General features: G+C 44.3%; 1 protein-coding gene across 1 annotated transcript in view; it reads left to right on the forward strand.

Moving 5' to 3' along the window:
* The first annotated feature begins 2,099 nt into the window (after positions 1-2,099).
* The window catches only part of ZFAND4 (zinc finger AN1-type containing 4), a 38,536-nt gene continuing 13,409 nt past the window's right edge, over positions 2,100-27,226 (forward strand). Inside the window, exons 1-5 of the mRNA XM_065407814.1 lie at positions 2,100-2,283; positions 11,323-11,398; positions 11,505-11,572; positions 16,138-16,324; positions 26,406-26,553. Of these exons, the coding sequence (XP_065263886.1) occupies positions 2,100-2,283; positions 11,323-11,398; positions 11,505-11,572; positions 16,138-16,324; positions 26,406-26,553 (663 nt within the window). The remainder of the gene's footprint in view (positions 2,284-11,322; positions 11,399-11,504; positions 11,573-16,137; positions 16,325-26,405; positions 26,554-27,226) is intronic.

Consider the following 27,226-nt stretch of genomic DNA (forward strand, 5'->3'; position numbering starts at 1 on the left):
CAGAGCATTAATTATTCCTCTTATTAGTAGTCCTAGAAGAGCGGCCAAGGCGTGAAGGTGGTCACCAGGGGAGAACTTTCCTCTTACTCCTGTATGGCGTGTGTCTAGCTCACAGTCGATCCTCATTAGTAAAGCCACATCTGGGAAAGCTTGGCCAGTGGTTTTGTGCTCCACCTGTTCTGTGGTTAATGATGATGGCTCAGTGTGATGCTACACTGAAAGATGGGAGAAAGTAGATTCCACAATGAGAAGGGGATGAGAGGCCCTGGATTGACCAATGCTGTTTCCAAGCTCTACGTGCTCTCTAATTATGAAATGCAACCCAAAGCTGGTAGACTAGCACTACTGTGCCTTTTCTTTGTAACTTATGTTTGTATGTTTTTCTTAAAGCCCTAGGTCCTGGTGTTGGGTGGCCTATGAAAGATAATACTTAGTCCTGTTATGAGTGCAGGGGGGCCTGGACTAGATGACCTCTCAAGGTCCCTTTCATTCTTATGATTAAAGAGTATGTGCTTGGCCTGAAATAAAACAAGTCCCAACACCCCCCATCTCAGTCTTTCATGCCTGTGAAGAAGAGCTTGAACCACTAAAGAGCTAAACTTTTTTTTTTGGTAAATCACATGCTGATTTTTGTTTGAAGAGGTGGGGTGGGTGATACTGCCTCTGTCTAAGGGTTCAGTGCCCTATAGTAGCGTGGTTACAGCTAGTACCTGTTCTCCTATGAAGCAGGGTGTGATGACAAAGGGCCCTCTGCCTGAACAGCTGGGTATGGGCATTGCTTAATTACTACCTGCAGAAAGGGGGGGGGGAAGGGAGAGGAGAGGTGGAAGTGATCAATTTCTCATATAACGGCTGCTCGACCCAGCCTGGCACCATTGAAACTACATTTCCCATCAGCCCCTGGGGCTGCCAAGTTAGAACGGCGTCACGTGATTACGGTTAGCGATGGAGAGGCTGCATCCGGGTCCTACTCTTCCTTCCCCTCCCTCCCGTAACGACCACAACAAGCAGAAGGAAGGAAGCGCTAAGGCCTGGTGGACATCCGCCCCTGCTGGTTACAGAAGCACCGCCCCTGCGGCGAGCTGATTGGGCAGCAGTTGTAAGAACGGCCGTCTCATTGGTCAGTGGGAGTTAGGAGGGAGGGGATGTCACAAAGGATAGGTAGGCGCGGCGGCGACTCAGGGAGCGAGCGACGGCGGCGGCGCAGGCGGAGGGGGTGGCTCCCCCTCCCTGTCTGTCCCCTTCTCCCGGCGGCGGCTCCTCCATGAGGGCGCCCAGGGCCGGCGGCAGGTTCCCGTGAGGAGCGGTGGGCGGGGCCTGGCGCTCGTCTCCCGCTGGCCCCCGCGCGGGCCCGGCGGTAGCGGCAGGTGAGACCCCCCCCAAGCTCCCCACACACACACACACACACCCCGGGGCCGCTCTCCTGGCGGGGCGGGGAGCTCGCTGCCGGAGCAGGGGCGCTGCGCAGGGCCCGGGGCCGCCCGGCAGCGATCGCTGTCTTCTTTGTTTGCAGGCGCCTCTCGCTGCCTGGCCCAGCCCGCGGGCCCCCGCAGTCCCCACGGAGCCGGGCGGCGCGGGGCCCAGAAGACGATCTGCCCGGGCGCCCCTCAAGGCAGGATCTCGTCCTGCTGCCAGGAGCCCGCTCGGGGTTCCGCGTGCGCGGAGCGAGCACCGCCCTCCTCAGCTGGGGCAGGGGTCAACACTGGCACCCGGGGGATTGGCGCTTCCTAGGCACGTGCTAGGTACACCTCTTGGAGGGGCTGTGACCCCGTCCCTCTCCCGGAGCTAAAGCTTTGTCTCCGGTGGTGCTGCTAAATTAGCACTGTTTATTACACTTCTCTTTCATCGCCTGGCTGTCTGCCTTGTGGGTTTTAACCACCGTTTTATTTAATGATTCCTTGTGTTTAAAAGTCAACAGCGAGCGATTAGTTTGTCAAAGAGCGCATCCTGCCATTGCTAAAACTGCCCTTGTGTTCTCCGTAGGTGCAACATTTGAAACATGAACAGCAATACGCGTTACCAGTTTTCAAAGCTGGAACACAGTTGTCTGCGACGTTTCCAAACTAATCTTTACACAAGGAATTTGTAAATCCTTTGTAATGGCCAACAAGAAAGAACCTCCTTTCTTCAATGATGATAACGTGGGACCGTTTCACTACAAACTTCCTTTTTATGAAACTATGGAGCTCTTCATTGAGACACTTACAGGAACGTGCTTTGAGCTGCGAGTGGCTCCCTTTGAAACAGTGATTTCTGTGAAAGCTAAAATTCAAAGATTGGAAGGTACCTGTCTCTCTCCTTTATAAAGTCAGCACATTGTATATCATTTTAAAGGAAAAGTCAACTTGCAAATGACCCTTAATTATAATTGTGCTGAAGATCAAGCTAGGGAATTAATGTAATTGGGTGATGCTGTCCATAAATTAGTTTGTAGCTAATGGTTTAGTAATCTCTGGTTTAAAGAGACTTCTGACATTTCCTGTAATTTATTCCTTCTTGTTTTTGTACATCCTGCTAAGGTATTATAAGGGCACAGTTTATCACTAGTAAAACTTTAACAATTTCTCCTTATTTGGAGATATTATTCACTGTGTCAGAGGATTATCTTAGACACAACTTTTTGGTTCACATACTAGAGTTTTAAAGCATTGGAGTTTTAATGTGAAGAAGCTGCTGATTTGTCTTGCCTATAGTTCACTGACTGTTTCTAGGTATAGTCAGGAGGTGGACTCTGCTTTTTCTTAAAGTGACAAAGTTGCTGCATGTGTTGAAGTTAAAACACCTTTGATGCTGATCTTATTCTACAGTATGTAAAAACTTTATTCAGTGAATGGGGACTTATTGTTAACTATTAGATCTAAAGCACCATGTGAAGTATGGCCCCATTCCCAGGAGGCCTAACTCTAAGGATTAAATCTACCTCCATGAAACTTTGCACTGGTGCAACTAAATCAATGGCTTTGCACCAGTATACAGAAGGATTTGCACCAGTACCAAAGTCAGCTGTGCTGCTCTAAGCCCCATTTTGTGCCAGTTTAGCATGTCTACATTAAGAGTTTTTACCAGTGTAACTACACCAATGTCGTTATACAGATGTGAATTTCCTTCATGTAGATAGGGCCTTAATTAGACTTCATAAGTTCTTTAACATCTTGTGGAGGCTGTGGGGATACGGGTTGCATGATGAGTGGAGGGAGAGGTTGTTATGAGGTTGTTTGTTTGTTTTTCCCCATCATGGCCGAGTATGGTGGTGGAGAGTAAATATGTGTGGCAGAATGCTAGCCATATCAAGTGAGTTAAAGGATTTGGGGGACAGGAGTCAGTTGCTTAATGCACAGGAGCAGGAGAGCTGCTCCAAGAAGAGGAGGAAAAGGGGAGGCAGTATGTAAGGAAAAGTTCTGGAGCTGTAAGTGGAAGAAGGAAATAGCATATTAAGGTGAGCAGAGCTGGTGGTGGTAGGGAGAAGGAAGAGTAAGGAAAATGGAAATCTGTAGAAGTCCTTGAATGTGGTGAGGAAGAGGAACTTGAATTTCCTGTAGAAAAAATCTGGAGGCTAGCGAATAGGCATATTACGCTAGGCATATCTAACTTGTGGGAAGATCACAATGAGAATTTGATTATCACTAAAGGTTGTGTTATAGTTACAAATAGTGCCACTTACTAGAACTTTATGATTTACGAGTTGCATTTCTCAGAGTGGGAAAGTGGTAAACTGCTTGACATTTCTGAATAATGGGTCTGATTGTATAGGCTTTAAATTACTGATAAATATACTCCACAAAAATGTGGAAGACACAGAAGTCCACCAATGCTCATCTCTGAAAATCACTTGTATGGCTTAGTGTTCCAGAGTGGGGCTAAAAGACCCCAAGATCCTCCCCAGTGTGCTGTGTAGGGGCAGATAGGCAATTTTTCTTGACTTGCAGTTGATCAGCTTGTACATGTAAATAGAATGCCATGGTGAAACATCCCATCTTACACTGTAAATGTAAGTTACAGGCAAGTAATTACCCCATACTATTGTGTAGGTCAGGATCTCTGAGAAGGAAATACAGAATCTGGGATTTCTGTGAGGGAAATCCAGAATGACGTTAACAATTCCCTTACAAGATCTGCACTCAACAATGGTCAACTATAACAAATGCTGCTAGCAGAATTAAAAACTAGCAAAGAGAACTATTCTTTTGTCCGTTGCTGTATTATCAAGAGACACCAGTGCATTGTCTACGCTGTAACCAGGCCTGAAAACAGACAGATGGGGACCAAGTAAATATGAATATTTCAAATACTGCCAAAGCCACTTTCCTACTCCCTATTTCATAATCTGACCTTCTTGGGCAGGTTTAGGGACGTGGAAATAGTTGATGTCTGCTTTAAGAAAGCTGGATATCTCACCGAGAACAGCCCCAACACCTCTCTGCTGATTTTACCAGGTATGAAGAGCACAGGTAAACTTTGATAACAGGTAAGAGCCCAAAGTTCCTCTAGCACATCTAAACCCTCAGTTTGTGTTTGTAACTGCTTGAAACTCAACCAGAGCTGATGTGGTGGTCATGCCTTTCAGCCGCAGATCTGTTCCCATGCATGCAGTCTGTCCCATGCAAATCACAGGAAACTTGTAAGCAAAGATTCAAACTTGCCCTAGCAAAACACACTTGATTATCTTCAAGACAGTGACAACCTGGATTCTTGCTTCACCCAGAACAGTTCCATTGAATGAGACTTTGGAGATGCTGTAGTGAAAGAGAGAGCCTCATTTGTCTCTGATAGCAATGGCATAAGAATTTAAATGCTGTCCTAGTCAGTCTTCCTCAGAATAGGACTACTATCAGCAGCAACCTCCACCGCATCAGTTTCGCTTCCTGCAGGAATCGTATATTAAGGTAGAATGCTAGGGTATGTAAAAAAACAGCATATTGATTGATCATGGACGTGACAATAAATCGCTCTGTAGATCTAGATCAGACTAACGCAAGCAAAGTGATCATAAAGTGGTAAGATTTTGGACTGCAATACAATGAAATCGTAAATATGAATTCTTTTACTAAAAACACACTGAGGAGACTGGAATAATTGGTTCTCTTCTGTTGCTGTTGGACTGAGAGTGATTCCCTACCCAAGTCTCTCTAATGGCCCCGCAAGTGAACCTTTTACATTTGTAAAGTCACCCCTCAGCCCATAGTTGTCTTTCCTTAAGGCAAAATACAGAACATTTTTTCTCTTTTTTGGTTCTACCTTTTATAAATGTTCTTTTTAGAAATATGTTTCCTCCAGTTCTCTTCATATTCTGTATCACAAGTGCATTACTTGTAAACAGCATCAGTCTTATTCCTTACCACTTAAAGTCATAATCAACTGGTAGTTACTTTTACAGCAACCTATTGTGATGTCACAGAATTGATTTCAGTTGAAAAGCAAGCAGTGGGAGTGGATTGAACTCTGCAGCTTACTCTGATTTCTTGCAGAGGCAAGCTTCACCACTGCAAATGGTGGGACTGCCTACGTTGGGGTTTATATCAGCTGTAGAAAGTAGTTCTGGCTGCTGGAATCTTGTCTACTCCTCTTGCTGTAAGAGGGTTTAAAACTGGCTTGCATTTTTTGGAAACATTTCCCCAGTGTAGATAGGGTCTCCTAGGCAAAGCAAAGATTGCTTTACCAACTCAACATCTTCAATCAGGGACAGTAAATATTAAAAAGTCAATTAATATCCTGCAAGGACTTCTTCCAGCAGATAGTCATGCCTGGGGAAGGGTTTCGCAAATATATGATGAAAGTTCCAGTTGTATAGATTGACCTTCAGATGAATATTTGGGGTGATAAAATGCAAGGTGGAATAAAAAAAGGGAACAGACTATTTAGTTACAATACTAAATACAAACCTGTTTCCTGATCCACATGTTGTGGGGTGGAGGAGATGTTTCTGGCATGTTAAAGCAGGTACACTAAGGAAACCTGGAAGATGTAGTGAGACAGAATGGGATTGAACTTCAAGGGCTGTGTCTGACAGGCTGGCTCCAAGAGGGGAGAAAATGATAGTGTTCTGTATAGCAATGTAAATTATGCTTTTGAGGGCAGAGAGGCGGGGAGAAGACCTGGATTGCTCCCCTGGCTCTTGCAGAGCAGGTTGTCACTTGGAGTGGCAGTAGATGTTTGGAGAGAGGTAAGACCTGAATTTGCTATCACCCTCTCCCCTGAGCTCCAGTTGGCCAGCTGAGCTGATGCAACCTTGAGACATAGCTGAGCCCTACTTGCTCGGTACTGATTAGAACTGCCCAGTAGCAGGGTCACATGCTTCATAGGACGAGGGGGCTCTGTGTGATCCTCATGATCATTGGCAGTTTTATATTCCGAGTCTGTATGCAGATTTGTCTCCTCATAGAAGGTAAACTACAATCCTGCAAAAGAACACCTAATGCAGCTTTCCTTGTATATGAATCTACAGAAACGGATACTACTTTATTTGCATTTTAAATGTAGGATTTATAGGAAACCGCATAAAAGTGTGTGTGTCTGTGCTTCCGTTATTGCAGACAGTAAAATTATTTTCTTTTCAGCATCCCCCACCAAAAAAAGTACTGTCACCTTAAGAAGAGTGAAAAAACATGTCTGATTCCGTAGGATTCAAGTTAGGTCATTTGTTGCAAAAGAACATTTTGTAACAAATGATCTATTAGTTTATCAAAGTAATTGGAAATCACCCCTTCAAGGCAGACAAAACCATGACAAATTCAGACAATAAAGACTGTGTAACCAGGACTGTTAAGTTGAAAACCATTTTACTACAGAAGACTCACTAGTTTTTGCCAACTTGCTTTTGCTCATGCTGCAGACTTCAAATATGACCAATTATTAAATAGCCAGCTGAAGAAAAGGCGTTTGTTGCTCTATCATATGTGACTTTGTCAGATTTCAAATGGGCACAGCACTACTGTCATTTCGTGCCTTTTTTTCTGGCTGAAGTAAAGATATGTTGGCAGCTTCTAATGTTGAAGGGATAAAAGTGACCCCTCCCATAACCTTATGGGGACATTTCCTGTAGTTCATAATTTATTTTTAAAAAATTGACAGTTGCTCCAAAATGTGAGCTCTGCTTCAGAATTGTTCAGTAGGCCCTGTAGCAACAGTGAACGGATACCGACTGGCTCTTTTGTGCCCTGTTCATGCTCTGTTGTGTTCTCAACTCTTGCTAGGTGTGTTGACTGCCGTGCTATGATTTTGAGAGCTTGATTCTATTGTCATATGTGCATCAAACATAATTGATGACTAAATTCCAATTTGAGGGCCAAAGTCTTTCCTCAGATATACTTGTGTAGCCTCAGTGTGCAAGGTTTGTAAATCTATGGGCCAGATTCTTCCCTCACAGTTTATTTTGGTGATGCGGAAATCAGTAAAGTCAGCTTGACTTTCAGTTTGCTGGGTGAGTTTACAGGGGTGGCAGCTAGAAAAAAAAGCCATCTTGTTGATATCCAGAGTCATTGACATGATATATGGAACCCTTTCTGTCATTTTATCACACTGACATCTCTGCTCAACCCAGTTTTACTAGTATTTGTGTCTTACCCTGATCTGTTGTTACTGTTCCAAACCATTGTGCTGTATCATAATATTTTGCAGCTTATATTTTTCAAACTACTAGACAGATCTTACAAGGCATTTGGTTATCAACATTAATCATTCTTCCTGCTCTTAAACAACATAGTGTTAAAATTACACACACCTGGGCAAGATCACTTCGAAAATGAAGTTATGGAAGTTGTATCTTACTGCAGTTTATCACAGACGTTGTGCAGTGTTCCATAATGAGATCTGTGGAGGTGGTGAGTTTGGGGTCCTATGGTGTCATAACTGGATATCATACATATTTGATGCCAGTTGTATCCTTGGTCACTTACTGTGTCTTTCAGTTGATGTAGTGTACTCTAGGTTATCAAGCAAACATTACAAAGAACTCATATTGTGTATTACACTATTCTGTACCCTCACTTTTGAGTATTAGAATATACAAGTAAATAGAGTATTGAGCATACAGACATTAGAATTACCAGGAGTAATTTGGTGTATTTAGTATCTGTTGTTTTACTGAAACTGCGTAGAAATGGTTCTTATGAACTATAAAATATTTGAGGCTTTTATCACCAAAAAAGCAAAATTGCTCTTCTTCACTGTTAAATGCAGGAGTTGTATTTTTCTGTTATCCTTCATACTAGGTATTCAAAGGTCAATAGAAACTAACTTATGATCTGCTTCAAATATTTGAAATGTTAGGATTAAGCTATTAAGAACAAACGTTATGTGAGCTACAACATAATATAAAGTTTTTTGTTTGGTGATATTATTGTAGGCCAAAAATATATAGTAAGGAAAAGATCCATTTCTCACAAATTGCCTGTACCTGGCAAACGTGCTACTTTTTGTCAGCTTCTTGTGAACACTGCGCTTCTATCTGTTTAAATTGCAAAATACCCTATTATATATAAAGAGAGCTAATCATTAGAAAGTTCATGTTACTGGTCACTTAGTAACTTCTCATTCATCCAGATCTACAAAGATTGAGAACGCTTATGTACAGTAACCCTCCGTTATTCCTCTTTGTGGTCATAGTGATTCTGACCCACATCTGCCTTCATTGACGAACACGCACACTCATCATGTTCCCATGGCTGAATTTGACTATGAAGCAGGATGAATTAAAATAATCAATTTAAAAAATCATTTTTACTCATTTACATGCTGCTAGTTCTTTATTTCCTGTTCTATAGTCTTAAATTGCTAAAATTGAATGTTTTGTAGCTTCCTAATTGCAAGTAGAATTTCAGATTTTACTATTTTTTCCTATTAAAAAGTTTCACACTTAAAACATTGCTGTATGCTGACAAAGACCAAGTCCATGGCCCCATTACCAATACAGCATGGTCTATTTGCTTATCAATATGGTGTCTGAGTTTATGATGGTCAGGCTGTTAATCAGTATCACCCTCCTATACAGTATATTGAACTGCCTCAAGTGAAGAAAGCTGAAATGTTTCACCAGCCCATATATAGTCTTCCATCAGGATTTGCAGTTTGAAGTCCATGACCCTTGTGTTTCTACGTCTTAGATGTTTTTGAAAATTCCACCCATAGGCCCCAGCCTCAGCCTGATTTAAATCACTCGATCCTGCCAAGGAGTAATTACATCTCTCTTTTTACTTTATCAGTTGTATGCAAGAACAGCATCCTCTTCCATATTTCTTCTGTCACAGCACAACTCAATTTTCAGTGTTTCAGAGGATGAAGGGAAGTGTACATACTACAATGTAATTTTAATGTTTGGCTATGAAGAGCCATTTGGATAAACATCATAAATTCTTATCTGAATGTATTCATAAGGCCAAGTAACCCTTTCTCAGTGTGTTAATTGTCCTATGGAGGAATCTTACTAGTGCCAGGAGGAGCGCAAACCATAAAATGGGTATGATTTTTTACATTTCCACCTTACTAGGCCACTAGGAAAGGAATATGTAAAGGAGCAACAGAGATGCAAAAGCTAAGGATTCTCCACTGCTGTGTTTTGGGAGGTATTTGCATGCATTAGAGAGTGCTAGCTTTTTGCGTCCAGTGCCATGACCCTTGTGCCTCAGCGTGAAGATTAGTGTTTCCACTTCTCCTGCAGGCAGGCAGTATGTGGTTTCCATGTAGTTTCATTCTACTTACTATATTTGTAGAATGTTTTTAATGAAGTCTTAAAATGTACTGTACTTTGTGTGGGTCATTTGGACAGAATTGCTTCCACCTGACACTTTGTTAATATTCAAAGGCCCAGCAGACCGATAAACATGCTAACTGTGATTTGTGCCTTTGGCTATCTACCTTTCAATCTTAAATAACTTGCAGATTAAAAATATTTTTCCTTTCAAACTTGTGTCTGGTTGTGAGTCTACCCAAGAAATCAAGACTGGAAACTGTCACTCTCCTTTTAGGAAGGTATAAAGGGTCATTACTGAACTCTGTACAGTTTGCTTTAAATGAGTGTCAAACTATAAATGAGTTGTCCATACACATGGAGGGAAAACAAAGTTAGCCAGCAAGTGAAACATGACTTCCTGTAATTTCCAGTGCAAAACACAGACCTCATGTACACTGCTGCTTCTCAGCACTTCAACCCTGTTTCCTTTTAATAATACGCTGTCATGTCAAATTTGTCCTAAAATGTTGGTGTGGTTTAATAACAAGCTTTACCAGACATAAGACTAGTAAAGTGTTTCTGTAATTTAAAAAACAGACCTGTGAGTGTTTGCAGTGCAAATTTTGCATAGCCGTGAATCCTGCACCGGAATCTGAAACTTCAGATTTAGCAGACACAGAAGTAAAAACACTATAAACTGGTGAAGCCTGGTCTAACTAGGGCTGCCATGGGTGGGCAATCTTTATCTAAAACACTGAAGTGTAGCCATTGGCTATTATCCAAGGTAAGGGATGATCTGACAGACAAGTTTTTGTATCCGTAACTGGTCAGAGCCAGAAGCCTTATTCTAACTTGCTGCCAAGGCTCAAAGACCTTGTCTACACTGGTGGCAGCATGAAGGATACATGCTGCTACACACAGCAGTGAAGGGCAGGCTGTGTCCACGTTGTGGCATGTTGCTATACAAGGCAGTGAATGGCTCTGGCAGGTGGGAGGCAGTTGGGAAAGGCTTGAGCAGCAGGGACCCCACTGCTTTTCCCTGCCACTGGAGTCTTTCACTGTGGTGGGGAAAGGCTCTGCTGGCAAGGAGGCAGCAGGATACTACACTGCTAAAAGTGAAGATGTGGGAGGCACTGTGCTTGGGTGTGTAGAAAGCCATGTAGTGTGTGTACCCTAGGGTTCTGGCATGTCTGTACTCACCTAAGCAATACCTCACTGGCTACACAGCTAGTAAGGGTGTAAGCAGCAGGGCATTCAGTGTCTGTACGCTACACACTGCCATAAGTATAGATTTACCCAATGTGTGTGCACAAGATTCAGGGGGTAGGAACTGGATGACTGAAATACCACAGAAGCAGTGTTGAGGAGCAGAATTTGGGAAGCCCTTGAGTAAGGCCACATTTGCTGTAGCTTAAGCTGTGCTAGTATGGGTGTGCCTTCCTGAGTTGCAATACACCTCAACTTGCAGTGTAGACAAACCCTAACTATGGGTGGTAGCTCTTTAGTCTAAGTTATAGTCCTTGCAATGTATTTAAATGCGTGCCTAATGTCTGGCAAGTGGTGTGGCTGGAAAACTCAACCAGTTTTTAGTCTCTCTGAAGAAGATTCTACAGTGACTTTATACTAATTGACTGACTTTTAATGTTGTCTTTTTGAAGGTATTCCTGTCTCTCAGCAGCACTTAATTTGGAATAATGTGGAGTTGGAGGATGACTATTGCTTGAATGATTACAAGTGAGTATAAGATAAAACGAAAACTAACTGTTCCAAATATAATAACTATTACTATTGAAAACTGAGAGTACTACAAAACTTCACCTTTTTTGTTGACTATTTGCAGCATTTCAGAAGGTTGCACTTTGAAGCTGGTACTGGCTATGCGAGGTGGGCCTATTAACACTAGAAGAGGTAGGTACAAGTTTGTTTGTGTTGGTTTCATGTGAAGAATCAAGACAGTCTAATAATGACTCTTACACAAATGCTCATAACTGTAGACCATTGTATTTTAGTCAAGCTTTTTGGCTGAATGGACTTTGATTGTAAAGGAATTGAAAGATTTTTGAGGAATATATAAGGGTCTGTTCACCCATCTTTCATTTGTCATATTTTGTGTTTTTAAAAGCCATTAGCCCAAACCCATTAGCCTAAAGCAGGCGTAGGCAACCTATGGCACATGTGCCGAAGGTGGCACACGAGCTGATTTTCAGTGGCACTCACACTGCCCGGGTCCTGGCCACTGGTCCAGGGGGCTCTGCATTTTAATTTAATTTTAAATGAAGCTTCTTAAACATTTTAGAAACCTTATTTACTTTACATACAACAATAGTTTAGTTATATATTGTAGACTTATAGAAAGAGACCTTCTAAAAATGTTTAAATGTATTACTGGCACGCAAAACCTTAAATTAAAGTGAATAAATGAAGATTCGGCACACCACTTCTGAAAGGTTGCCGACCCCTGGCCTAAAGGAAACTCTTGATGTGAAGTTGGATTAGACTTTGAAAAGTGAATATTGCAATAAAACTATTGACTTGGCTGCCTCACACATCCTGAACTGCATGTCTTACAGTATAAATTTAATGATACAATAAAGTATTAATCTATAAATTTAACTGGAAAAGTTGGAATAGATAATATGTACACGTTATGGTGGGATTTCCAAAGGAGACTTTTATGGAGTTGGATGCCAACTGAAATCCCCAAATTCCTAACTAACATTGAAAAATCTCTGCTATCATGGCTAAGTTTCCATTCTGTTGGAATGGTTAAATTCTGCATGTCCTAATTGTGTAACGTGAAATGTGAAAATATATTATGCGTTGGTAAAGGGACACATCTTAAAAATCATGTTTGCCTAAAAATGTATCTTCTGATGTTTATAACACTAAGATTATTATTAGCAAAGTTATTAGAAGATTATTATTTTTACTTTTTTTCATTTAGCACACTTGTGTATAGTCTGTCGAACTTGGACATGGGTGCTACATGTTACTAACTCACTTTATAAAATTGGCTATATTTCAAGTCAGTATGCCTTTTTTAAAAAAAAAACCTTTAAAAAAAAAAAAGAAAGAAAGGGAAAGAGAAGAGTAGTATCAGGAATCCAGAGCTATTTGGAGTGTAGACATTATGGGAGCCTTTGCTTCAATACATGCCATTGTGTTCTGAGATCACATTAGCTTCCCTATGAAGAGGTTTGTTTTTTCAGAGCCCTGAGATTTGTTTGTTTCTATTATCTTCATTGCTTACTTCAGTGGCAGTTCTTCCTCAGCCCGACATAAGTTAACTCTTTGTTTTATTATCCACTTTTCAGGCTGAGTTACATTAGCGCAGAACTCTAGAGGAGTCATCCTAATAAGGTCCATCCTTACCTAATAATCTGAAGTTCTGTAGTGCGTCCCTAGTCATGAAGGAAAGAGTAGGGCAGTAATTTTGGCAACACGTGGCCTTGCCAGCTTCTGCATTTCACGTGACCCAACACATCATTTGTTTGCATGTAAACTATTCTCAATTTTTAATAGTCTAGCGAAAAGGGAAGCAAAAAGGAGGATATAAAGTTTAATTGCTGAAAATGCAGAATGGGTTTTGAGAAGGGCAGCAAAGTAGAGCTACCGACTTCAAATAGTTTCATGAATGGACTGCACTTTGAATGCTGATGAAAATACGTGCACAGGACTGCCTCTATACTGATTCTGAACTAGAAATGTGATAGACTGATTCAGGGGTCAGCACCACCATGTTGTGCAATGGACATTTGACAAAATTACTGTACTTGGTGTCGGACATGGGAATGGGAGTTTTATGTCATTCACTCATTCAATTTTTTGAAAATTTACCACGGACCTCAAAATTTTTACCACGGACACGTTGCTGATCCCTGGACTGATTTGTTTTTGCTTTTTAATTTTCAAACTTTTTGAACCTAGCACAGTTGGACAATGCAATTTTTAGGTGACTCTCATCCAAAGAGATGACAGCTGGGGTTCAAGGTTGGAAAACAGTTCATGCTCACAAAGCATATATACAAGGACACCCAGATCTTTTTGCAAACGCCCCCTTCAGCAATATTCTGAAATAGCTTGGCGGTCGAAGAGCATTGTAGTTTGAGCATGAGAATTATCGCACCAAACATTCTCTTATGACTTCAGAATCTCCGTGCCCTGTGAATGGCAGCTCTTAAACTGCAGCAGTGGTTACCCAAGCATGTCATGCTGACACCTCTTTTGCTTATTACTACATACAGATGGGGCCGCAGCCTAGCCTGGGATAGGTAAAGCATTGTTATGTGATAAAACCCACAGAGGCATGAAAGCTGAAAGTGAGGAAATCCCTTTGCTATTTTCACTTGTAAAGCACGCTGTAGAAGAGAACTCTACACATCTTGTAGGGGATTCACATCTAATCAGGCTTAAATGAGTTCAACTTTCAAAGGCAATTAAAAATAATCTGCCTGACAGAGCTTTCATATAATGAAACCTCAGTTGCAATGTCACTGTAAGTACAATCTATCGTACATAACTGTAAAAATGCCTTGTTTTACAAAACTCTGCTCTGGTCTTTTCACTGCGTGCTTGTAGGTTGAGTTATTTTCATAGGAGAATTACATTAGTCTTTATTTCTAAAGGTGTTCCTTGCTCTAATCATACTCTGGCAAAGCTGAAGGTAGAATGGGTCGCACCCTTCTAAATAAACTGTAAAGCAGTTTGTTGTAAATTTCAGTCACTTAACAGGCTTCTGCTAGGATTCCTCAAAAACTAATCTCTTTGCCAGAAAAAATATTCAGCTCAATATACTTAAAACATAGTGAGCACTGTTGGGATTATTTTCTCTAATTCAGATTAGAGTAATCAAATCTAACCTCACTCTTCCTCATTTTAGAATGGTAAAATTAATCAAGGTTTAAAACCCCAAAGTGGGTCTGATTTCATTGGTCTTTGTATCTCCTCTGCTCACTTTCAAATGAGATTTAAATATTTTAGGGGGAAGTTTATATTTAAGGTTTTCCTATCAGTCTCTCTAGGTATTGGTTCTAGTTAATTTATTTTACTTATAAATCTAGTTAGTAGAATTCTCCACCCTTAACCAGCTAACTTTTTTTTCTCCTCTGTCTTTCTATCCCATCCTTGGACATCTGAAGGCCCCTCTGTGTTTGGTCTGCCTTTCCCTTTTGTGTCGTGCTCCCCATCTCCTATGCAAGTATGGCAGTGCTGGGGGAAAAGGTGTGCTTTCTGTCCAAAGCCACCAGTGTGTGCGGGACTTCTCTCTTCTTCTGTTGTAGGCAGTTAGGAAGAGGCAGGGTCTGATGCCAGATCTTCAGTAACTAAGCGGGATCTCATGGTCTGCTCATTTATCTCATTCCATCCTTTCCCATATGTGGAATTCTGCTTGGAGCTGCTGCTGGTGATGTGGGGTCTGCTTCAATAAGAGGAGTCAACAAAGGGAGGGGCTAGTAATGGAAAGGGGAGGAGAGCCAGACAGATGAATAGGGGATAATAACAAACACCTTCATTTTTAGGTTGCGCTTTGTACCATTCCAGTCAACTGTTTCTGGCACCTGAGCTTTAAAAATAACCCTACCTCAAAGCTGTCCCCAAGTGTTTGGGGGGAGGGGATAGCTCAGTGGTTTGAGCATTGGCCTGCTAAACCCAGGGTTGTGAGTTCAATACTTGAGGGGGCCACTTAGGGATCTGGGGCAAAATCAGTACTTGGTCCTGCTGGTGAAGGCAGGGGGCTGGACTCGATGACCTTTCAGGGTCCCTTCCAGTTCTATGAGATAGGTATATCTCCATATATTATTATTATTATTATTATAATGCACACAATGATGTGGTCAAAGCATTCATGCCATAGCTTTCCTAAATGTTGTAGCAGGTGCTACTGGACTTCCTGTGACTATAATTTCCTTTTAAAAGAGCAGTGAGTGACTGCAAGGTAGCTGTGATATGGATTTTAATATGTCTGACAGGAGGAATGTAGGTGCTTGTGAAGCTGGGTGATAAAACCCTGTCTCAGGTAGCTAGAGGCTCATAGCTGTCAGCATTTAGACATGTCAACTCAGGGAGGCTCCATTGGCTCCTCTGGGCTAACTGCCAGCAGTCATTGAAGTCCCCTAGAGGGTGGAGATATAAACATAACAGGGAGAGGTGTGGGAACTTGAGCTAAGTACTAGAGTGCTTCAGACTCTTGAATGCACTCCCACAAGTGACTTGGAACCACAGGGAGTTCAAACTACATCTATGCAGGTGTTTTATGTTTGAGTGCTGGCTGAAAAAACTCATTTTAGGTTGAACAGTTCAAGTTGTGCAGATTACTGTTTTCTTCCTGAAGACTGTTCCATCAGTGACATTTTCAGACCATCACTGTAGATTTCTTTAAACACAGTATGCAGGTTGAGGTGTTCTACCTCAGCCTCTTTGAGGGATTAGACTTCAAAGTTGAAATAGACTGTTTTTCATTCTGTTTTCTCCTATAGTTCCTGTGGAAGACCCTATTAGGGAAATGGCTGAATACATGGACCCCAGTCGAGATGAGGTCTGGGAGAAGGGGCCATCCAACAAACAAGTTACCTTCTTGGTGTACCGGGAAGGAGATCAGTTGAATTTCTTCCGTGTTGTAGACAGGGGGGATGGCACTTTAACACCATTATCTGAATCTTTAAGGTAAAAAGTGGGTTTCGATGTCTGGTTTCAGCGGGGGGAAAGCTGTACAACTTTTCAGCTGTTATTCCTTAACTTGTGTCCAAAGAATATTTAGACTGCCACAAGCATTACTATTACTGATCAAATTTGCAGATGACACAAAGCTTGGGGGGGGGGGGAGTTGCAGACACTTTGGAGGATAGAGCTAAAATTCAAAGGGATTGGAGAACTGAGCTGTAGACAACAAATTAAAATTAAACAAAGGCAAGGTGCTACACTTTGGGAATTAAAAGCAAATGCATAAACGCTGAATGGAGGATAACTGGCTTGGCAGCAGCACTGCGGAGAAGGATCTAGGAGTTGTGGTGGATCACAACTTCAACATGAGTCAGCAGTGTGAGTGGCAAAAAAAGCAAATGCAGTTTTGGGATGCATTAACAGAGGCATAGCTTGCAAGTCACAGGAGGTGACAGTACCGCTCTACTCGGCGCTGGTTAGGCCTCAGCTGGAGTACTGTGTCCAGTTTTGGTCACCAGTGTATAGAAAGGACGTAGAGAAGCTGGAAAGGATCCAGACACAAGCAACAAAGACGATCAAATGGATGGAATGCAAGCCATGTGAGCAAAGATTGAAGGAACTGGGTATGTTCAGTTTGGAAAAGAGGAGACTAAGGGGGGGACGTGATAGCAAGCTTCAGATATTTGAAAGGCTGTCATAAAAAGATGGAGAAATGTTGTTTTCTCTTGCCACAGAGGGCAGGACAAAGAGGCAATGGGTTCAAACTACAGCATAGCAGATTTAGGTTAAATCTCAGGAAAAGCTTCCTAACTGTAAGAACAGTAAGACAATGGACCAGACTGCCTAGGGAGTTTGTTGAAGCTCCTTCACTGGAAGTTTTCAAAAGATTGTTGGATAGCTGTATGTCTTGCATTGTTTAGACACGATGAATCCTGCGTCTTGGCAGGGGATAAGACTAGATAACCCTTCTGGTCCCGTCTAACTCTATGGTTCTATGATTAGTATTTAAATATATAAAATATAACAGTGTTTAAGTTGGATGTTCTAACTAAGCAGCAAGACTGCAGAGGATGTAGTAATGCTGACTAATATTCTCTCTTTCTCAATACAAAGTGAAACAAAGCTGACTTGGCCTCCGAGAGCAATCCAGAATTTCCATCTCTGATGAGAGCAAACTTGGAAACAGATACAAAAGAAATGTTGCTTCAGTACTTTTTCCCCTCCATATAAAGTTGCATGTGTAGTTTTATAAACATTTGCTCCTCTCCCAGCCCAAACTTTTCTTCTTTACCTATCCTGCAGTGAAGTCATAGTCATGTGTAGAAGTCAGATTGGCAACTGGAAGTGGTAGGATCCTACCCAAGTTTTGCCTTCAGTTCCCAAGCAGCTGGATTTTTTGCTGAAATGATCAGTATTGAAATAGTACTGTTGACAGCTACAGTCAGGCTTTGTTTAGATGAACGCTGTTGAGGCATCAGGTCCATCACAGGTGGCCAGCTGTGATAGAACTTAGGGACCATCAGCACCAAAGCTACAAGTCTCTATCACCTTAACTGGAAAATTAACTTTATTAGCTGACATTCAGTAGTAGGCTGCTACCAGTGCAGAGGCCAGCAACTTGAGACATGATGACATGCACTAAGCCAGTGTAATACATAATGACAAAATCTTAATTTTTGTTCAGACTTAATAGTATCAGAGAATTTAGGAATCTGTTAGTAAAACATTTCCAATTCTTTAAAATCTTCTGGTAGCTGAGTTAAAAGTTCAGCTGTCTGTTCTGCTTCCATTTGTGCTTGCATGTCGGTTGTCAAAATCAAGGGTGGTTCTTCAAGTGCTTGCTCACGTCCATTCCATTGTAGGTGTGTGTGCTCGCCATATGCACTGGTGCCAGAAGTTTTTCCTTCAGTGGTATCCGTAGGGCACCGGCTCTGGCACCCTCTGGACTGGCGCGCATATGCGCTGGTATAAGGGATGCCACCGGCTCCTCCCTCCCTCAGTTCCTTACCACCAGTGACAGTGCTTCAGCAAGATTTCCTAATTTGTTGTATATAGTTTTTTAAAGTTGCATAGTTAATAGTTCCCTTAGTGTTAAATTAGAAATAGTTAATTAGTCCCATACGGGACTCAGCCTAGGGACAGGCATGCCACGGTCCCTGGGCTTCAAACCTTGTGACTGTTGCAAAAACCCCATGCCAGTCAATGATTCCCATAGAAGCTGCCTGAAATGTTTAGGGGAAACCCACATGAGCGACAAGTGTTGGATTTGCACGAACTTTAGGCCGCTGACCAAAAAGGAGCGGAACATTCGTATTCGAGCGCTCCTTATGGAGTCAGCCCTCGCACCGGCCTCGAAGCCGACGAGATCGGATTCTGCTCCTAGCACTGTGGCCTAAGTGCGGAGTGCGCCTCTGGCAGCGACCAGCGCCGATCCCCATCCCCGGTACTGGCTAAAAAGCAAAGAAAGGCCGGGAGGGGGCAATCTTCTGAGTCCCATGAAGGGAAGGAGAGAGTCAGAGGAGCAGACCCCGCGCGGGGTAGCTCTTCCTCTCCGGACGGAGGCCAGGCTCCGATTCCCGATGAGCTGTCGAGCCTGCTTCAAGACCATCCCGGAGGCCTTTCAGGCAGCTAAGGACATACTGTCCTTTCTGGTGCCACCCACGCCGGCTGCTGAGATGCCCTGTTCAAGGAGTAAACCCGCCTTGGGACCTTTCCAGTGGACTCCATCAGTGCGGCACTGCTCCTTGCCTCAGGGGGTTCCCCGTCAGCCCTTGTCTGAACAGCACCACCAGCCCCCGGACGCGGGTCGGCTTATCTGCCAGAGTTCCCGGCGTTTGTCCCCGGACTCTAGGCACCGTTTCTCAGGTCCTAGGCGTCGATCACCAGTGGTCTGACGCAGACCCGCAGAGACGCGGCACCAGTCCCCAGAGCCCCGGTGCTGGGAGTGCCTGAGCCACTCTCCCAGCTCATGGCATCTTTCCGGAGGGTTGAGATGTTGGTCCCTGGAGCCCCGTCACCGATACGGTTCACTGTGGGCATGTCGACATTCTCTGACACATCGGTCTTCTCACTCCCTATTTACAGAGAGGCACCGCTCTCTAAACATGAGGCATCAATCGGGGTATTGTTGCCAATCCACCAAACGCTGCGGCCGGTCACCAGGGTCGCAACACCGAGAGCCATCACCCCTGTACAGGTCCTCAGTGGAGGTCCACGGCCAGAGCTGACGGGATCAGGGTAGGTAAGCGGCCTCGGTACTGTCCTCATCCCCCAGATAAGTCTCTCCTTCGGGCTCGGACAGCAAGGAGGGGAGACCCTGCCTGTAGGCCAAGGCCACTCACCGAGGGCATCGGCATTCCCCTCTGGGCCACCAGTGGCAGCATGGCCCCAGAGTCAGTGGCCTGACCCCTGGCATCTATGGAACCCCTGGGGGTTTCCCCACCGGTTGCAGGGGCATAGGTCGGTCTCGGGGGCATCTGAAAGACAGTCAGCAACAGTCTCCTGCCTACCCCCTGACTCGGACGCGGAGTCAGAGCAGGCTCCCTAGGGCCAGCCAGCCTTGGCCGAGGCTCTCCTAGCAGAATTGGCGGAGTTGGCAGACCTGCCGCCGCCTCCTCATCTTCGCCCAATGAGGTGATAGCGGGGCCTACCAGGAGCTTTTGAAGAGGGTTGCCTCAAACCTGGGGCTGGAAGCTGAGGAACTGGCAGAACCCTTGGACTCCCTGTTCGATGTGCCAAGGGCAGCAGCCCCCTCCAAGGTGGCATTGCTGGTGCACAAGGGAGTGGTGAAAGTTACTAAGGCCCTGTGGCAGATAGGGGACAGGGAGGAGAGGCTATCTCCAAGTGGGTGGAAAGAAAATACTACATCCCCGGTAAGGGGTATGAGTATCTTTATATCCCCCCTGCCCCAAGATCACTGGTTGTGTCAGCAGCCAATGAGCACGCTAGACAGGGCCAACTGGGATCAATGCCTAAGAACAAGGAGGCAAAGAGGCTTGATCTCTTTGGTAGCAAAATTTATTCTACGTCCAGCCTCCAGCTGAGAGTAGTCAACCATCAGGCCTTACTTGGCTGTTACAATTTTAATATTTGGCAGTCCATGCCCAAGTTTACAGATTCGCTGCCAGAGGAACCCAGGAAGGAATTCCTGGCTATCCTCGATGAGGGCAGAGCTGTGGCCAGGGCAGCCCTCCAAGCAGCCTCAGTTGCGGTGGACTGTGGCTTCGGCCATTTCTAAGAGGCCCTGGTTGCAGTCAACGGGTCTATCGATGGAGGTTCAACAATCCATCCAGGACTTCCCATTCGATGGCCTGGCACTGTTTTCAGAACAGACAGACAGTAAATTACATGACCTGAAAAACTTTAGAGCTACCTTGCGCTCCCTGGGCCCTCACACGCTGAGGCCGACGAGGAAGCAGTTTAAGCTGCAAGAGCCCCACAGGTTCGGGACCCGACCTCGGTCAGAGCCCTTCTGCAAGAAGGGCAAGGGCTATAAGTGCTGGCAAGGGTTATAAGCGCCGGCATCCTCTGCTCACTCACGCTCCACCTGTAACCAGCTGAGTAACAAGCAGGCATTTTGAGGGTAAGCTTGAGGGCGACGTTCCAGCCTGTGTCCTGGATCCTGCTTCCCTGTTGTTTTCCAACTGTTTGTTTGTCCCCTTTCCTCCCTGCCTGTGCCTCTATCACATCAGACCAGTGGGTCCTCAGCACAGTAGCAGGGGGATATAACCTCTAGTTTATTTTTATTCCACCCTTCCTCCCCGTCCCTCTTCAGGGACCCTTCTCATGAGCATCTGCTCACTCAGGAGGTACAGAGCCTTCTGCAGGTGTGAGCCGTGGAGGAAGTCCCTCTGCACTTGAGGGGGAAAGGATTTTACTCCGCTATTTTTTTATCCTAAAAGCTAAGGGGGGTCTACACCCTATCTTCGACCTGCAGAGCCTCAACCAGTATCTCAAGAAGTTGAAGTTCTGCATGGTCTCCTTGGCCTCCATCATTCCTTCCATGGATCTGGGAGACTGGTATGCTGCCCCTCGATCTGAAAGACACTTACTTTCACATATCGATATTTCACAGACACACATGGTTCCTACGTTTCATAGTTGGGACCCCCCACTACCAATTCGCAGTGCTCCTTTTTGGCCTAACAACGGTGCCAAGGGTGTATACTAAATGCATGTCGGTGGTGGCGGCCTACCTCAGATGTCAGGGTATCCAGATCTATCCATTCATCAATGACTGGCTCATCAAGGGCTGCTCCAGGGTCCGGGTCCAGGTCCAGCGCAACGTCGAGACATTGTGAGCCACTTGTCAAGCTCTGGGCCTGTTGATAAACTAACAAAAATCAACGGTGATCCTGGTCCAACGGATAGAGTTTATTGGAGTGGTGCTCGACTCTACCTGAGCCAGAGCGTTCCTGCCAGAGGCCAGGTTCAGGGCAATGTCAGATCTGATTGCCAGCGTCACCGCACACCCTCACACCACTGCCCAGGTCTGTCTTAGACTCTTGGGGCACATGGCAGCATGCACGTTCATTATCTGACATGCGAGACTCAGGGTGCATCCCCTCCAGATGTGTCTGGCGTTGGTCCACTCCCCGGCCAGACATCACCTAGACAAGGTCATCACGATCCCTCCATGGATACTTACCTCTCTGCATTGGTGGTCCAACCTGATTCAGGTGGTGGAAGGTGTACCGTTCGCGAGCCTGCGACTCACGGTCTTCCTAATTTCAGATGCATCTGACCTTGGGCATCTTGGTACACTGCAGATTCAAGGGTTATGGTCTCGAAAGGAGCTTGCGTTGCATATAAACATTAGGGAGCTCAGAGCCATCTGCCTGGCTTGCAGTGTCTTCCATCCCCAACTTTCCGGGCAGTGCAGGTGTTGACGGACAACGCAGCCTCCATGTTCTATGTCAACAGGCAGAGGGGAGCTTGATTGTCAGCTCTGTGCCAGGAAGTCCATCTGTGGGACTTCTGCATCTGGCATGCAATCCACTTGGAAGCCTCACACCTCCCCGGCGTCAGGAACATGCTGGTGGATCACCTCAGCAGGTCCTTCTCTCATCACGAGTGGTCCCTTCACTTGTAGGTTGTCAGAATGCTCTTTCAGAAGTGGGGAACTCCCCGAGTGGACCCATTCGCCACCAGACAGAATAGAAAGTGTCATCAGTTTTGTTCTCTCCAAGGCCTCGTCAGAGGCTCTCTTATCCAATGCCTTTCTTCTGTCATGGTCAGGAGACCTGATGTACACCTCCCCGCCAGTTCCACTCATCAGCAAAGTCCTCCTAAAGATCAAGAGGGACAAGGCACAGTTCATTATGATTGCCCCAGCATGGCCTTACCAGCATTGGTTCGGCATGCTCAATCACCTGGTTGTAGCAGCCCCATGGCCACTTCCCAGCCGCCCAGACCTACTCTCACAGGATCGTGGTAGATTCCTGCACCCGAACCGAACCTCTTCACCTCACAGCTTGGATGCTGTGTGGCTGAATCCAGAGAAACAAGCCTACTGTAGTCAGGTACAGCAGGCTCTCTTGGAGAGCAGAAAGCCCTCCATTGGAGCAACTTGCCTGACAAAGTGGAAGCGTTTCTCCTGCTTGGGCATTGGAGTGGAATATCTCCCCAACCCAGTCGTCTCTGCAGTCCATCCTGGATTACCTGCTTCACTTAAAGCACCAGGGCCTCGCTTCTCTTTGATCAAGGTGCACCTGGCTGCCATAATGGCCTTCCATCCTTGCATCCAGGGTAGATTGGTGTTCTTGCATGAGATGTCAATCAGGTTCCTGAAAGGCCTTGAAAGACTCTTTCCTCCGGTCTGGGACCCGGTTCCCCGATGGGACCTCAACCTGGTCCTCTCTAGGCTCACTTGTCCGCCCTTTGAGCCTATGGCTTCTTGTTCCCTTTCCCACTCATCGTGGAAGGTTGCATTCCTTGTAGCTATTACCTTGGCGAGACGTGTCTCCGAAATTAAAGCCATCACTTCGGAGCCCCCATACACGATATTCTATAAGGACAAGGTCCAGCTGCAGCCTCATCCAGCCTTTCTGCCAAAAGTGGTGTCACGCTTCCATGTCAACCAGGATATCTTCCTCTTGGTGTTCTGTCCAAAGCCTCACATGACCAATGAGGAGAGGTGGCTACACACTCTAGATGTCAGGCGCACCCTGGCGTTCTACCTGGAGCGCACGAAGCCCTTTCGCAGATTGACTGAGCTCTTTATCGCAATAGCTGACAGGATGAAGGGCCTTCCGGTGTCCTCTCAGAGGATTTTGAATTGGATCACCGCCTGAATCCGTACTTGTTACGAGATGGCGCAGGTTGGGCCTCCACAGATAGTGAAGGCTCACTCAACTAGGACTCAGGTGTCTTCGGCAGCTTTCCTGGCACACGTCCCTATCCAGGACATCTGCAGGGCCCCGATGTGGTCTTCAGTACACACGTTCACAACGCATTACGTCATCACCCAGCAAGCCAGAGATGATGCTGGATTTGGCAGAGCTGTATTGCAATCAACGCGTCCCTGAACTCTGAACCCGCCTTCGATGATACTGCTTGGGAGTCACCTACAATGTAATGGTCATGAGCAAGCCCTTAAAGTTAAAAAGATGGTTACCTTTCGTAACTGTTGTTCTTTGAGATGTGTTACTCATGTCCATTCCATGACCCATCCTCCTTCCCCTCTGTCAGTGTTGCGGCAAGAAGGAACTGAGGGAGGGGGGAGCCAGCAACGCTCTTTATACTGGCGCATACACATGCCACTCCAGAGGACGCCAGAGCTGGTCCCCTATGGATACTACTGAGGGAAAAACTTCCGGCACCGGTGCATGTGTTTATACCTCAGGCATTTAGCTCACCAGATAGGAGCTCTATGGCTTTTTGAATCCAGGGTGGGAGTTGTATATCTGATGCCACATATATTCACTTGGCTGGCAGCCATGATGTTTTCATGTATCCATCCGCATGTTGTTATAAGAATATTATTTAATGTCTCTTGCCTCAAAGCTCAACTACTGCTGAATGTGTGCTTTCCCAAACTACTATATACTATATAGAAGGAGATGATAAAAATGTGTAGTAAGTGGAGGGGAGGAGGAGAAAGCCAGGAATATGAGAGAAAGCTCTCACTGTGCCCTTCACGCACACCACTCGGCTTCAGTAAGTAGCACATGTGGTATCGTGTGCAACTTTGAAACAAGACGGTAAGAAGATAGAACCAGCAACAACTGACCATCTGTTGGCTTGCTGCAACCTGCCTGCAGCACTGGACATTGAATCTGGGGCAGGGGTGGAGCCCAAAAATCTGGCTTCTATGATCTCTAGATACCCTGCCTTTGCTAGTCTGGTGTATATCAACTTGGGATAGGTTCTAAGTCCCTTGTCGCTTTCCTTTCCGTTTGGAAATCAGATTTTAAGGCTAAGCCTATGGACATCATAGGGTAGGAAATTGTAAGAAGGAACTTAGTCTTTCATATTTGTCTGTTTATATACTTTCTAGTATCTGCCAAGTGTTCTAATTCTTAAAAATTAGCAGTCTGAATTTCCCTGTCAGTTAAGACCATGGTATTCTAATGTATGATTTGAAATATGAATGTACCTGAGTTTAGCTAAATGCTTTATTTTCAGAGAAATACATTATGCTGAATGGGTTTTCCTAGGACAACTTGTTAGGGCTGTCGGTCCAAATTAGTGTATCAAAATAGTAAAAATGAACATTGTTCCTAACAAGTGAGTTTGTTTTTTATTTTTATTGTTTGAGGAACACGCAGAGCACCTAACCAGGTTAGGGCCTAGTTGTGCTAGGTGCACCAAACTAAATACTCCTCTTCCTGCTCTGTTTTAACCACAGTACTTTCTGGGAGAAACTAGCCAAGGACATTTCTCCTAAAGACAGCCCAATCTTTATTCAACTTTAAAAAAATAAAAAAATAAAAAAAATGGATTGTCTGTAAGCAAGCAGGAAGCTCATGAGGCCAGATTTTGTGTGGGTCATGGGGGAGTGGAGGAGGGAAGAAAGGAAAGCTTGATTTGTGTCCTTCCAGTTGAGCTTGATGTGAAAAGGTTCAGAATAACCCTAAGAACATTAGCATTTTCCAGCTTGCCAGCCAAGTAAATGCTTAAGAACATAACGTTCATTGTCAGCTGTTTTGTCAGCAGTAGAGCATCTTGTGATTCAGGAAATTGATGTTTCCTGCTTGGCCATGGCACCCTTACAGACGCTCCAGGTACCCCTTAGCTGCTGTCTTTTGGGAGGAAGGCCAGGTGCCTCTGTAAACCATGGAAGATGACAGCTTTAATTTGTGATCATATGATTGAGACACATCTGGCTCGCGCAAATATGAAATTTGGCATGCTTTGTTATAATTACACCTGTTTGACCGCGATAACTACTTCCTGGCTGTTAGTTCTTTCCATGTCTCTCTTGGAGAGAAAATACTTCTGTTAAACTTGATAAGACACTTGTATGAATCAAACCCTATAACCTTTTTAATGTTCCCAGTGTTTCACAGTTAAATGTTGGAGGTGTATTAATAAAATAATGCTTGCTAGAGGAAAAAAATTAGGTATAAGATTTAAAATCTGTGTATTTTAGAAGATGGTGTGATGTTACATTATTTCCAGTGATCAGTGCCGTTGATTGGCAGGCTGTGTTAGATGTATTTTTTCTTGTTAGGTCTAGCGGTATTAGTGTTTCCTTTTTCCAAATGAGATTCTTTAGAACCCTAACTGATCCTATTTGTTTTTTATTTTAAAAAACAGACCTAGAATGTCAAATCCACATGGGTGACCCTTCCATTTTCATTTATGGTGAAAGCACCCCTTGGGATGGATAGAAATTTGGACTTCCCATACATGACAGTGTCTGGTTAATGGGAAAAATGATCAGCCTGTTGTCTGAGTCACACAATTAACAGCTTTGGCCATGCCAGCAGGAGACACTAATGGAACTGGATGTTGACTCTTAAGGGAAAATATATAGTGGGTGCAAAACAACTGCATAATTACAATAATTGATAGGTTTTGGATAAGTACCTTGATTATAGAGTGTGAAAACACAAAAGCTTTATTTTTTTTCTCTTTTCAGTGGTGGTTCAGTTTATAACTTATACGCAGATGACGACGAAGAAACAGAGGCATCTCCTTCTGGCCAACAGATTATTGAGAACTCAATTACTATGAATAAAATGAAACTGCTCAAGGCAAAGATGGAGAACATGAATCTCAGTAAAAAGGTGAGGTTGTGATCTCCGTACCCCCACAATAAAATGGTTCATGCCTTCCCATTGCAGGTCTTTCTAGAGTGCTGATTAAATACATTCTGGTTGTGCTCTTGGATAATGTAGGCATAAAGGGCATATCTTTTGGTATTCATTTTGTTACATGATGGGCTGAGGCGCAAGTGGTCTTCGATTATGCAAATAATAGTTTAATCTGGACCCACTGCCTCAGCATTCAAAGAATTCAGTGCTGTATCATGGATTGTTTCACCTTTCAATGCTTCACTTACATAAGGCTATTTAATACTTAATTCTGCTGTTTTGTAGTAATGCTATGGTGTTCATAAGTACAGTCAATAAGCAAGTGGTGTCAGTCCCAGGATATGAGAGAGACAAGGTGGGTGAGGTAATATCTTTTATTGGACCAACTTCCGTTGGTGAATTGGACAAGCTTTTGAGCTACACAGAATGTGTAGCTTGAAAACTTGTCCTTCCACCAACAGAAGTTGATCCAATAAAAGATATTACCTCACCCACTTTCCTTAATCAGTAAGCAAGATGATTAGCTGCTGAAAAGTATCGATGCCTTTTTAATTAGAAAAAGTATGAACAAGAGACTGAGGCACTAGGCTGGGTTCAGTTCCCACCTCTGCAGTAGAACTTAGGTAAGTCACTTTAGTCTCTGTCT

Source organism: Emys orbicularis, chromosome 7 (genome assembly GCF_028017835.1).
Source record: "Emys orbicularis isolate rEmyOrb1 chromosome 7, rEmyOrb1.hap1, whole genome shotgun sequence".
NCBI classification, from domain to species: Eukaryota; Metazoa; Chordata; order Testudines; family Emydidae; genus Emys; species Emys orbicularis.